Here is a 12,516-nt window from a genome sequence, read left to right on the forward strand (position 1 = left end):
AATTAACATGGTCAAGAGCTCACGCGATAGTGGAAAGTGCTCGAGCAATCAACATAAAAGCAGCGTGTTTGTTAGATCTTCACTTGGAAAGAATTAAAGAGGAGTATGAGTTAAGATGCTGGTTTATGTAATCGAGAGCTTCAAAGCTCTATTCAGAAATAAAATGACCCATACTGTATGTCTTTGTATGTCAGTCATAGACAGCAGAAATGAATAGTGAGGAAAAGACTAAAGTGTTGGGTGCTTTTTAATAACTACCTGGGAACCATACTTGTGGTTGCTATTGAAATTTAGTAAATTTTGGTCATTTCAAGTTTCAGAAAGAAGAACTGTCAAGTGTGTGCTGGATGTGGATGTGAATTCCCTATCTGATCTGCTCCTTGTTCATCACATCTAGTTTCAAAACACCAAGATGGCAAGAGTTCAAATGCACCATGCTTTACAATGAGACCAGTTGGAGCCTTACAGTATCTACATCCAACTTTTATCCATTTTCTGTACTGTTAATTATCACAATCACTAGATTATCAACATGAACAAATCATGTTTTTAAGGACGTTATGACTAGAACTTAACCTTTATTGTAACACCTAAGGTACAAAGTAGGATTTGAGCTTATCCAGGTAACTTCAGGGTTCACTCTGTGGGGGGTTTTCTGTATTACGAAGTCTGGAAGATAACTTCCTCCAGAGTAGGTTATGTTCCAAAACAAACATGTATTATTTGTAGAGGATACATTTTCCCTGCTGTTTTGTGAATGCTTTTTCAGGTTCAGGTAAGGTCTGTGCGACAATCATTTATATTCTGCTAATAAGTAATTCATAAAGTTTTATAGCTTATGTCTGGTTTGTCTACAAGGCCTTCAAACTTAGAACCCTTTTACCTCGACTTCACTGCTCCTGTACTTGCTGCACTCTGACAGTGTAATCTGCAAAGGAACATTAATGGGGGAAAACCATTCAGGCTTTGCAACAGCAAGGGGAAACTTGGACAGTGACTTCATTCCACTTTTCAAGGCCAGACAGACACTGTTTTACATCATATTCCCATTAAAGGCTCCTCTGGTTCTTATTCCAGCTGACTCGTCAGTGTTGCATTTATCAGTCCTTCCTCATACCAGGCTCCTCTGTTCAACAAATAAACTACAGGCTGTTCTCAGCATGTGACAGTGGCTATCAGAGGACATTTATCAGAAAGTCAGTCCAAAAATACTGTACATCACAGATGCATAGCAACACAGGGGCATAGAGAAAGAGTTTGTTTCTTTTTTCCTATTGTTCTCTTTGCCTACAAACTATTAAAAAGTCTATTGTCAAAAACAGGGAAAACAAAGATGTACAAGGATACATACAAAACACACAGTCACACAGAATTGATTATATATCTCTATGTGAAACTAAGTGCAGCTTGGTTTGGACTATTCAGCTGTGTGTTGACACACATTCATCCCAGGAGTGGATGTCCCAGCAAACTGACCTCAGAACAGCTTCTAGAGTAATGTTTTGTAGGTTATAGGACTGTTGTTGGCAGTAGTGTCAGATTATGGTGACTTCCAACTCTAGAGGGTGGGAACTCTTGTGAATTTTGTTATTGTACAGTCTATCAATACAGGGTGTGTGTTTAGCTTTTCACAGGACTAAACAACTACAAATACAAATCCAGGATTGAATCAATCAGTATTTGGGATGTCACAGCACGTTGACCTTTATTAGAAACCACCACTTTGATTTCAGGCATGAAACACGCACCAGCTTCCTGATAGCAGTCACTTTCAACCACCACAACCAACTAGTTCTTATAGTTCATGGATGTTTCTGTGGTGGTTTAACTGCACTTTGTAAGGTCTAGTTTCTGTTTGGAAAAGGGAGCCATTAAGTACTCTTTCCCAAAGTGTTTCCTGGCATAAACGTTGCCATGGGAAGTATAAAGGTAACTCCCGTAAACTGCTTTTAAATTTTTGTGTCCATGGATGTTTCTGTGTTTCTCCACCGAATCATGTTTTGTCAAAAATTAAGCAACATAAGCTAATGTAAGTCTATTAGCAGCAACCAACCAACCAATCCAGTGTCATGTTCTGTGCTGGCACAACATGTCCCCAAAATTTGAAACACTTATTTCTTAAATCCAGCTTCACAGACAAAGTTAAACCTATGACAGTTTTTAGAGTAGTATGGTATAAATTAGCCTTTATACATGTAGTGTTTCATGTCTACTTTAACTGATCAATTAGAATGCATTAGCAGCTTCATTGCGAGATAAACTAGAGGACATAAGTGTGACTTCATTTCAGTTTGGATAGATTATAAATTCTGTACTTAAGACAACTAAAATCAATTTTTTTTTCTTCTAAACTGAGCTGATTTAGGTCCATTCATTGAGTTCTAGCTCATGTGCACCCTCTGCTGCATCCCCATCAGAACTGCAGCCAACCTCTGTACACTTCTCATTAAAGGAAAGTGAAAAAGCTCTGCTAGATCAGCCTCAATATCATTATTATATCATTATAGATTATGACAGAATCTCCCTTTAATAAAGGCATTGCTCTGCGTGTTCATGTAGATACACAGAGAGGCACAGTGAATGAGAGGGAACACAAGACACAAGTAAAGTTTACTTTCCATGTTTATTTAAGTAGTTCAAATGAAAATGGTTCCATTTGTTTCCCATACTGGAAGGATGAATCAGAAACTTCTGAAAGCAGATGAATATTTATACTTTCAAATCTAGAAAGCTAAACTGCTAAACAAGAAATAAAAGTTTTGTTTTATTTTTCATCAAAAAAGGCAGAAAATATTTTTTTTAAAAAGGATAAGAAACCAAAGGAGTTGGTAATGTAGCTGCCTAAAAGTTTTTGAGACCACACACAAAACCAGAACAGATTAAACAGAAAAGATTATGGACCCTGTCAAACCCCATAAAAGGTGCCAGATTTAAAAATAAAATGAGCAAAGCTTGACTATTTACATACACACATTCAGCTCAGAGTAACTGCACAAAATAACAACAAAATCTGAAGTTTGTTTTTTTTTGTAAAATCACCTGACAATCCACAAGCTTAAAAAACAGTCTTGTTGCTAGAAAAAAGGGGATATGTTTGAAGTTTTCGGTATACGATAAAAAGAACTATTTCGTGAAAATAAATATCTTAGACTCATACTGACTCGTAACCGTGCCTATAAATTGTTAACATGAAACCAACTCTCAAAATCAAACTTAAAATCAATGTTTCCATGGCTATTTTTGTTCCCCGTTGTGTATGAAGTTGTCACTATTGAAAGCCTAATAGAGAGCAGAGCTTTCTCATTTCCTGCTTGAAATGACACAGGCAGAGCGGACAGAAGAGGAAAATATATCAACAGACCTGATTTGGTCTGCGCCGTCGGTTACAAACAAATCACAAACACCAGAAGGAGTCGAGTGAGAGGAGAGGGCCCTTTTAGTCAAGAAAAAAACACAGTACAAGTTGAACTAATAATCATGTGAACACTGCTGGGTCAAATCAAAGTGTCCATGGCAAGTCGGGAGCATCCACCACTCCTGAAAAAACATCTAGATCTGAATATCTGCAGCACCTCAGAGGAGAAGAGTTGATGCCACAGAAACTTCCATTTTTTTAATTTTTAAAAAAAAAAATTCACATCTGTCCTGCTTCCTGTCCAGACAGTGAGCAATAGTAACCCCACAGTCTGCGGTCCTAATGCTGGGTAGGCGGGCTTCCCTGATCCGCTGCTCAGCTCGTATCCACGTCAGATTTGGGAGGAAGTTCCAGGGTCTCAGCAACCTCTCCTAAATCATCCAACAGCTCTGTGAATGCTGGCCGTCGGAAGGACTCCACCTTAGATTGGGAGAGAGGAAATTAAGAAAAAGAGGTGAGTTTCAATACTTATAAGAAAACCTTGGTGGAAAGTACAGAGGACCTACTAATCACAGCTTACTATTAAGTATTGTCATGTCTGAAGCTTTTTGCTGATGTGATTGTTATAGCGATCACAAGGTTTCCTACAAGAAGAGACTGGAGGGCAAACTCGAGCAGAGCAAAATAAGTGGACTGAAGAAATCACTGGTGACAGACAGCCAGGGTACAGCCTGGAGAGAGCAAATGAGCTGAACAGTTTCTTCAGCATGTCGAGTTACAGCCCTCTGCTGCCCCCAGCACCACACACCACAGCCTCCACGCGTCCTCACTACCTTCAATGATTTTGTCTTCCCACCCGGTTAGGAGACAGCTGGAGAGTTTCACCAGCCCTGCTGCCTTGTCCTGGTACTGCCTGCTGCTACTCTGTGACCCACAGGGCACCTCTCTGTACTCTCTGTGATTTACAGGAGCTCCAGAAGACTGTGCTGTCTCCATAACTGCAGGTCATGTGACCAACTAAAATAATGTAAAGAGTCTGCAGTGGGTGAATGTATACGTGATGGGAAGGAGGAGTACAAAAAGGATGACTTTTTGAAGTGGTCAGGGAGGAATCGCCTGTTTCAAAATGAAGAGGATGGCTGAATGAGTGGTGTCTGTGCTGGGACAGGAAGTGGATGAGGTGGAGGAGTACAAGCACCTGGCTGTCCACACTGACAACAAATTGATCAACAGGAAGAATCTCATTCCCAAGCCAGTGAGAGTTGTTGAAGCCTGCTAACAAAATCAAGCTTGCCACTGAAGTGATAGAGAGCACAGCAACCTGGCTCCTGAGACAAAAGCATGAGACAGAATAGCTGGGACTAGCTTGCGGGCAGCAGCTGAACTTCCAAAGTGTGGAGGATCACGCAGCCTGCCAAAGTACATTCTACCTGCTGGAAACACTGCTTTCATAAGCTCAGTCCTGACAAGAAACGGCAGAAAACTGAATTGCCACAAAATGTTTCAAACTTGTGGAATAAATGGAAATATAGCACAGGGGGAAAAAACAGGAAGAGAAAATCCACAATTTATCATCAACTCCTCAATCTGAATTTATTTTGAGTCAAAATAAAGCAAAGTCTCCCTAAGCCAGATGTCCTTTTTTGACTTGAAAAACATACTAAATATCTCAAAGTATAAATGTATATCATCACTTTTATTTCAAGCATTTTCAGGTTTTTCATCTCCTCTGATCCACATACCATACAACAGCTGGCTGCCAACTCCAGGAGGCGCTGTGGGCAGTCTGTCACCAGTTCCCTGAAAGCTTTCACATCCAGCCCATAGTCCTGAAACACATCAACAGTCCATGTGTCATAACAAGAAATATTTCACTGTGTATACAAAAATGTTCTGTCACCTAAGTTCTGCTAAAATTGCATCAGTTTGTATCTTTCACAGCTCGGCTTGAGTTAATCACAAACCCCAAGCACTACACTACTCAGCCAATCATCAGCTTTAAAAGACATCACTGTCACAGCCACACTTCCAGTTACATATCTATAAAGTCGGTAAGCCCACGAGTCAACACATCATGGACCATGTTTGAGCTAACTTAAACGCATCGACTCAAACTTGGATATGATGACACAATCATTGGTTTAATTTAACGCACTCTTTTTAAATACATAAGCTCCATGGGTAGCAGTGAGGAGATAGCCACACATCCACTCCATCAACATTTTAAATTGGAGACATTCCATTCTCAGGGTTGTTTAGACATCTTTTTAACTAGTTTAACTAGTAAAAGTGGGCAATAACTAACTCCCACTTTTGAATATTCACGTTACACTTCAGCAGCACATGGTCTCTGCTGTGGTACAGTGAGCTCTACCTGTGTCCTCGGGAGTATTTCAGGGTCAGCAGGGATCCTGGCCAGGATTTCACAGAGCACAATGCCAAAGGAGAAAACATCCACCTGGAATAAGTCAGACAACAAACATGTTGGGGTTTTTTGTCTTCCTCTTAGAACATGAAAAACATATCAGAGAATACTTCAAAGAATAAACTAAATAAATCTGACTTTTGCCATTTTACATTAAAGACGCAGCTTCCCACAATGTGCTGCTTTACTTTATTGTATCTTGTTAATAAATACACTGTCTGACATATAAGAAAAAAATGTAAATGCTAAAAAATAGCAAAAATACTTCTTGTGTGTAACACATACTAATACGAGAAACAGGACTATTACCTTGCGGTCATATAGCTCTCCTCTGAGCATTTCGGGGGCCATCCAGAAAGCCGAGCCCACCAGAGAGAGCTTCCTGCCAGTGTCTTTCACTGGCAGCTCCACCACCTCCCTGGCCAGGCCGAAGTCTGTCACCAGAGCCTCTCGTCCCCGAGACGTCACCCGGATCAGGCAGTTCTACAGAGACACGAGGAGGACACTGAGGAGCAGGACTGCAATGGGATGTTTGTCCCAGCAGAGGGCAGTGTAAGGCTGAACAACCAGGACCATCAACCGCTTGTTTTTTCCACCGTCTTTAGTCTTTGTATGGGCTTCTATTGTGTGTAGTGCATGTGTTTCCTGGAATCATTGCCACACAGTCACAAACAGTCTCTTCACTTGTCAATAGATTCAATAGGATCTGCTGGCAGCACCTTTTCAGCCGACTAAATAACTGACCGACCAGAGATTCAGTGTGCCAAAGGTCAGCCTCCATCACACTGACTGGTTCCTTCATATTTAGATGTTAATAAGACCAGCAAACTGTGGAAAAAGACAAACCCTGGTAGACTTGAGTTTAGAGGCCGAGAGCAGAAAGTGTGATCAGAGGCAGGAAGTGGGAGAGCAGCTCAGAGCTGTTGTTGCATAATAACATCAGGTCTGCAATGTAAAGGTATAACGTTGATGCATGGCTCTGCATGTATGTAAACCCATTTTCTTCTGTTTTTAAGCTTCGCTGGGCGTGTGTGGAAGTGACATAGTTGCCATTTGGCTCCCACTGCACATGAAGCCTTTTCCATCCAGCAGCCTGTTATTACGTGACATTACGTGGAGGAAAACTACTTCAGTCCCAGAATCCAGCTCTAAATTTAGCCACAACCCCTTACCTCTCTGCCAAGCAAGGCAACAGTTTGGGGAACTAAAGTGGAAAATCCCCAGTAATGCAAGAACCTGACCAACTGCTCAAAGAGCTCAAACTTTCATTCAAGTTTAACTTTCACAGACACTTTAACAAAGACTGCATTAATTCAGGGGATCTGGGAGGCAACTGGCCTTTTGGACATCCTGAAGCACTGACATCACAAACTGCACACGTCTACCAACCTAATTGGATTTGTCAAATTGGCAACTTAATTTCATGTAATCCTTCTTTCACCACAAAACAGGCGTCCTAAATCGAGACCAAGCTGAACGAGATATGTTTTATATCATAAATATTTGTGGATTTTTTTAAATTTAGAAGTTGTCAACAAATCAAAAGAAAAAAATGAGTCTAGGAGACAGAGATAAACTGAACTTCCTGGTCTGTAAAGTGTACACAAAACTGCCATGAACCTGCAGTCTTTCTAGTGGCCAGCACGGAGTTCTCATGTGAAGTATAACCTTACTTAACACTTTGATACTTCTTATTTTAATGCTGGCAGCTCAGAGCTCACACATACAGTTTTCTAATTAATCTCTGATTTAAATAATTAGATGTATTTATTAATATGTTAGTAATGAAATTACTTGTTAATTATAAGTAATTATTAGCTATTGAATAGTTTAACAGTGGTTACGTTTATAAAGATGATGCTCTGCAGTAATCAGATCATCATCTGACGTGGCCAGGGGGGGCTTTCTTACTTTAAATTCACACTTGAACTAAATGTTGGTATTGGCACCCAACAATTGTATCACCACTGGCCTGAAACAGAACAAAATGACTGTCAATCCTATCTGTTCATTTCATTAATGGGGCAAAAAGCAGAAAGCCTACAAAATACAAAACCAATTCTGAAAATGTCTGGACGCTGCATAAAATGTAAAAAGAGAATGCAATGATTTGGAAATCTCATAAACCCATATTTTACTCATAACTGAAGATGAAAAACAAAAAATATTTAACATTTTAGGAAAAATATCTGCTTATTTTCAATTTCAAATGGCCTGTATTTATATAGCGCTTTTACTAGCCCCTAAGGACCCCAAAGCGCTTAGACAGACAGAAACACATCTAAAAGGAAGTTGGCACATGGCTGTGTTTACCTCTGTGTAACAGTTTTTCTTTTAACACCAGTCTGTAAATGTCTTGAATTTGTAAAGACCAGCTGATGGACTCATGGGAAAGGAATGATGTCCCATTCTTGTCTGATAGAGGATGCTCAACAGTCCTGCATTTTCTTTGCAATATTTTTTGTTTCATGATGTTTTGTGATGGTGAAAGGTTTGGACTGCAGTCGGGTCAGCTCAGCACCCAGACTCTTCTACTGTGAATCCATGTAAACTGCAGTATGTGGTTTAGCATTGTCTTGCTGAAATATGCAGGCCTTATCTGAAAATACACTGTCTGGATGGCAGCATATATGTTGTTGTACATCTTATCTTTTCCTGATATGCAGTGTTAATGCAACCCCATAACATTAGAGATTCAAACTGGGAATTGAGCACTGGTAACGGATAAGTCAGATGGACCCTCTCCTTTTTAGTCCAGTGGACGCAGCATCCATGTTTTCCAAAAATAATTTTAAATTTCACTTTGTTCTGTTGCAGTTTTTTCACTCAATTTTAAAAAGGCCTTGGCCCAGAGAAGACAGCAACCTTCCTGAATCATATTCACATACAGTATAGCTTCTTCTTTGCATGACCATGTTTGTGGAAGGCACGTTGAACTGTGATCACTGACGACGACTTCTAGAAGTCTTCCTAAGCCCATGCAGTGATCACAGGCTTTCACTATTGACTTTTGGCTTTGTCCACACTCATAGAGATTTCTCCAGATCTTTTGGTGATATTCTAGACTGTACATGACAAAATATTCAGAGTCTTTGCAATTTTACAATGAGGAACATTTTCAAATTGTTCCACAATTTGTAGACAGTTTTTTTTGATTGGTCAACTTGTGCCCGTCTTTGCTCATGCTCTTTTTTTTTATCCAGTCGTGTTACTGTCCTGTTGCCAGTTGAGTTTCAAAATCTTCTTGGAGCTTTTATTCTTTTTTTTTAGCATCACTTACTTTTCCAGCCTGTAGCTGAACCTGCTCCAACTTTTTTGAGATGTCCTGCTGCCAGTGAATTCAAAATGAATTTTTTTTTTTTTAAATGGTACGTTTTCTCATTGCATCCTGTGTTTATTTACATTCAACACAGGTTCTAAATATCTCAGATCATTTCAAGACTAAGGATTCACTTAAGGGTAACTGCTTAAGTCCTCTTAATGTCTTCTAACTTAAATCTTCAAGCCATTACAAACTAAATGCGACATAAAACTCATCCCACTCAGTATAAAATACATAAAAGCAGACTCACAAACATCATATTAGACACTGCACAGAAATCCTCGAGTGACCCTAAGCTTGACCCTAAGTGGACTCATTTATGACCCTGTGATATTTTATACAGCAATACTTTTTAAATGACTTATTTGAGTATAATATGTTGTTTATACTGTTTAATCATCTATGACAGATAATCTGCTCTGATATCGTTCATCTGAAATTCTTATTAAAAAAAACAGGCTAGCCATTTTCATCATCACTTTTGACATTGAAAATCTGGTTCAAGATTTCTGCTATTCTATTGGTCTGTTAGCAGTGGTTGCCTAGCCTGTAATTCTCCCACGTTGATCCAACATTATGGATGCATCCATCAGGTTTCTGTGACGTAAATCCAACAAACCCTGAAAAAAAAAAAAAACTGCACGAGGACAGAGCCAAAAGAGTAGCCTCAGGGTAACATGCGTAGGGTAAGGGTGGGGGAGTCCCAGCAGCAGTTATACGTGCAGCAACAGCACTTACATAGCAACAACCTCTTTACATGATAATAGCGACTGTCATCACGTTGTGACTCTGCATTACTGACTGCTTCTTCAGGGAAGCCTGGCAACTGAAGGAGGGACAGCACTTACGCACACAAGCATACCTACACACCGGCTCCTCTGCAAGGCCTCGTGATTGTTACAAGAGCGGCCTAGAAAGGATGATGTCAGGGTCTGCTCATTTAACTGAAACTAGGAGATCACAGGTTTCTATTTCGGGCTGAAAATAATTTAATCTGAGCAGTTTATTAATAACAAAAAGAGTGCAGTTAAAATATGAACAACTACACAAAGAAGCAAATCAATGCAAATCAATTTAAATGTGTGTCTCACCTTAGAATTGAGGTCTCTGTGATAAATGTTTTTGTAATGCAGGTAGATCATTCCTCTGCTTATATCACAGGCCAAGTCCACCTTCTCTCTCCAGCACAAGGGAACGTCTTTCCTGGCCAGAAGCTCTTCCAGACAGCCACCGTTTACATACTGAAACATCCAGGAAATACATGAAGACTTATTTTTTTACAAACTTTTCTATTAAAAGGTTTTTCTTGTAACAAGAAACTGTCTTCAAATAATAAAATCATTTTCACATTACTGTAAAATAAATTAGACAAATTAGTTTATTCCAATCTAAAAGGAAACTTTTCTTGTTATAAGAAAACACCTTTTTAATTGACTTTTTTCAATTTGATCTTTCTTATTTTAATAAAAATTAAAATAATAATTTTAAGTTTGTTTTAGGGAGTTATTAAGTTGTAAAAAAAAATGTGGATATGCTAAAAACTTGTTAAAATGTTTAGATTGATGGCAGAAATAAAGTTTGGTACAAAAATTAGCTGGTCCTTATAAATTTATATGAATGTAATTAAATATAAAATTAAATGAGTATAACATTATTAACTATATTAAGAGCTAAAATTATATTTATTTACGGCATGGCCGCTTCAAGGTGTTGTTGTTGTTGTTCAGTTATCCTCAAAGACGCGAACACTTAAGCCACTACTTTTATTTTGTAAGCTAAATTAGTTTTAAGCCTATTTTTGTTGTTTGCTAGTCAAAATTTATATCACCTTTAATATCACAGGGAACTGAAGATGAATTTGCTAACTAAGCTAGCTAGCAAGTGATAGTTTTACAGCCCTTACCAAATACCAAAAAATCCAATTATTTAAATATTATATATATTATATATTATTTAAAAAATAAAAAAGATGGAAAAGGTCCAAACTCTGTGGCTACAGTGGCTAGGTCCAACTTTTCTAAACAGTCAAGACTTAAAAACATGCTATCATACATTGTTGCCCACATAGATACTGGGCAACAATGTATCTATCTTCAAGCATTTTAAATAAGTGTTAGTATACTGTGGCAGTACATTTATGGCTTTTGTTGCTTTTCACCACCCTGTTATCTGTGTAGAACAATAAAATGTAGTAAAAAAAAATCCCCTAAAAATAAATGGGTATTCATTATAAAATGAAAAGATTTTTTTAATCAATAAAATGTTCTTGTTGAAACAAGAAACTAAGGAGATGTAACATGTTAGAGTGATAGCAGCAAACCCAGTTTGGTTACCCGGTGCCTGAATAAACTCAACATTTCATTATCACTCTCAGTTCATATCAGTGTTATTTGTTGTGTTAACAGAGCCAGCCTGCAGGTATACACCTTAACAATGACTCACAATAGGCGAAAAAAAGAGTGGAACTCACCTCTAAGATTGGATAGAGTTTGTCTTCTTTCACACAGATTCCCAAATACCTGGAATAAGCAGAGCTGTGTTAATCAATTGTTTGTCTTGTTATTGAAATAAAGTGTAAAATTAAGTAATTTATGGAAATGCCACTCAAACCAGAGGGAACAATGTCTACATTACAAGAAGATTTTTGGTGGTAAATTGTTGCAATCTTGTCTGTAGCCAATACTGTTAACAAATTCGATGAAAACACAAAAAAACATGGTATCAATAGGAAAATAAAGAATGCCATATTCTTTCCTTTATGGATTTGATAGTGTATATAGTAAAGTAGAGTAGATAATCTCATTTGCAACAATGCTGAAACCAACAGTGCCATGTTCACACAACTTCAAACAGCAGAGCTACAGACAGACAGGCATACAGCCTCTCCCCTTGTCAGTAGCAAGCACATGTTGTTTACAACAGTGTACACTTTAATTAATTTCACAAGGTCAGTAAAGCTCCTGTATCAACAACATTGAAGTATTAAATAGTCATAAATGTTAATCTGAAGGCACAAATGTTAACTGTTTAACTATGAGCCATTACACCATGTAAGGAGTCTATTAACGTACCAGCTATGGCTAATAATAAAATTATAACATTAGGAGGAACTAGGCAGCTTGTACATGATCAGTCCTGCCCATCTGTAAAGTGACCTTAAATGAACTTAACTGAACTTACATAATAAATTCAGGAACAATTAAAATAAAGCCCTGTTTATTAATTGATTCACACAAACAGCCGACGTCTTTGACAACTCCAAGAAATATCACTCGTATATCTTTTTGACTTTAACTTACGCAGATCGGTGCGTGCCAGGTACTGCTTTCATCACAGCTGGCTGTACGATAATGAGCTACTCTTTGATAACCTTACCACTTTGACCTTGCTAAATGGCTAAAGTGCGATTGCTTA

The 12,516-nt window shown here is 38.4% G+C and overlaps 1 protein-coding gene across 2 annotated transcripts in view; it reads right to left on the reverse strand.

Moving 5' to 3' along the window:
• Positions 1–2,604: 2,604 nt before the first annotated feature.
• Positions 2,605–12,516, reverse strand: part of zgc:162952 (PKc_LIMK_like_unk domain-containing protein) — a 30,400-nt gene continuing 20,488 nt past the window's right edge. For both annotated transcript variants that reach the window (XM_005464280.4, XM_003458996.5), the window contains 6 exons: positions 11,573–11,621; positions 10,194–10,343; positions 6,090–6,263; positions 5,730–5,813; positions 5,098–5,184; positions 2,605–3,835 (listed from right to left, as the gene is read on the reverse strand). In XM_005464280.4, coding sequence (XP_005464337.1) covers positions 3,731–3,835; positions 5,098–5,184; positions 5,730–5,813; positions 6,090–6,263; positions 10,194–10,343; positions 11,573–11,621 — 649 coding nt within the window. In that variant the 3' untranslated portion in view covers positions 2,605–3,730. The remainder of the gene's footprint in view (positions 3,836–5,097; positions 5,185–5,729; positions 5,814–6,089; positions 6,264–10,193; positions 10,344–11,572; positions 11,622–12,516) is intronic.

Source organism: Oreochromis niloticus, linkage group LG12 (assembly GCF_001858045.2).
Source record: "Oreochromis niloticus isolate F11D_XX linkage group LG12, O_niloticus_UMD_NMBU, whole genome shotgun sequence".
In the NCBI taxonomy this organism is placed as follows: domain Eukaryota; kingdom Metazoa; phylum Chordata; class Actinopteri; order Cichliformes; family Cichlidae; genus Oreochromis; species Oreochromis niloticus.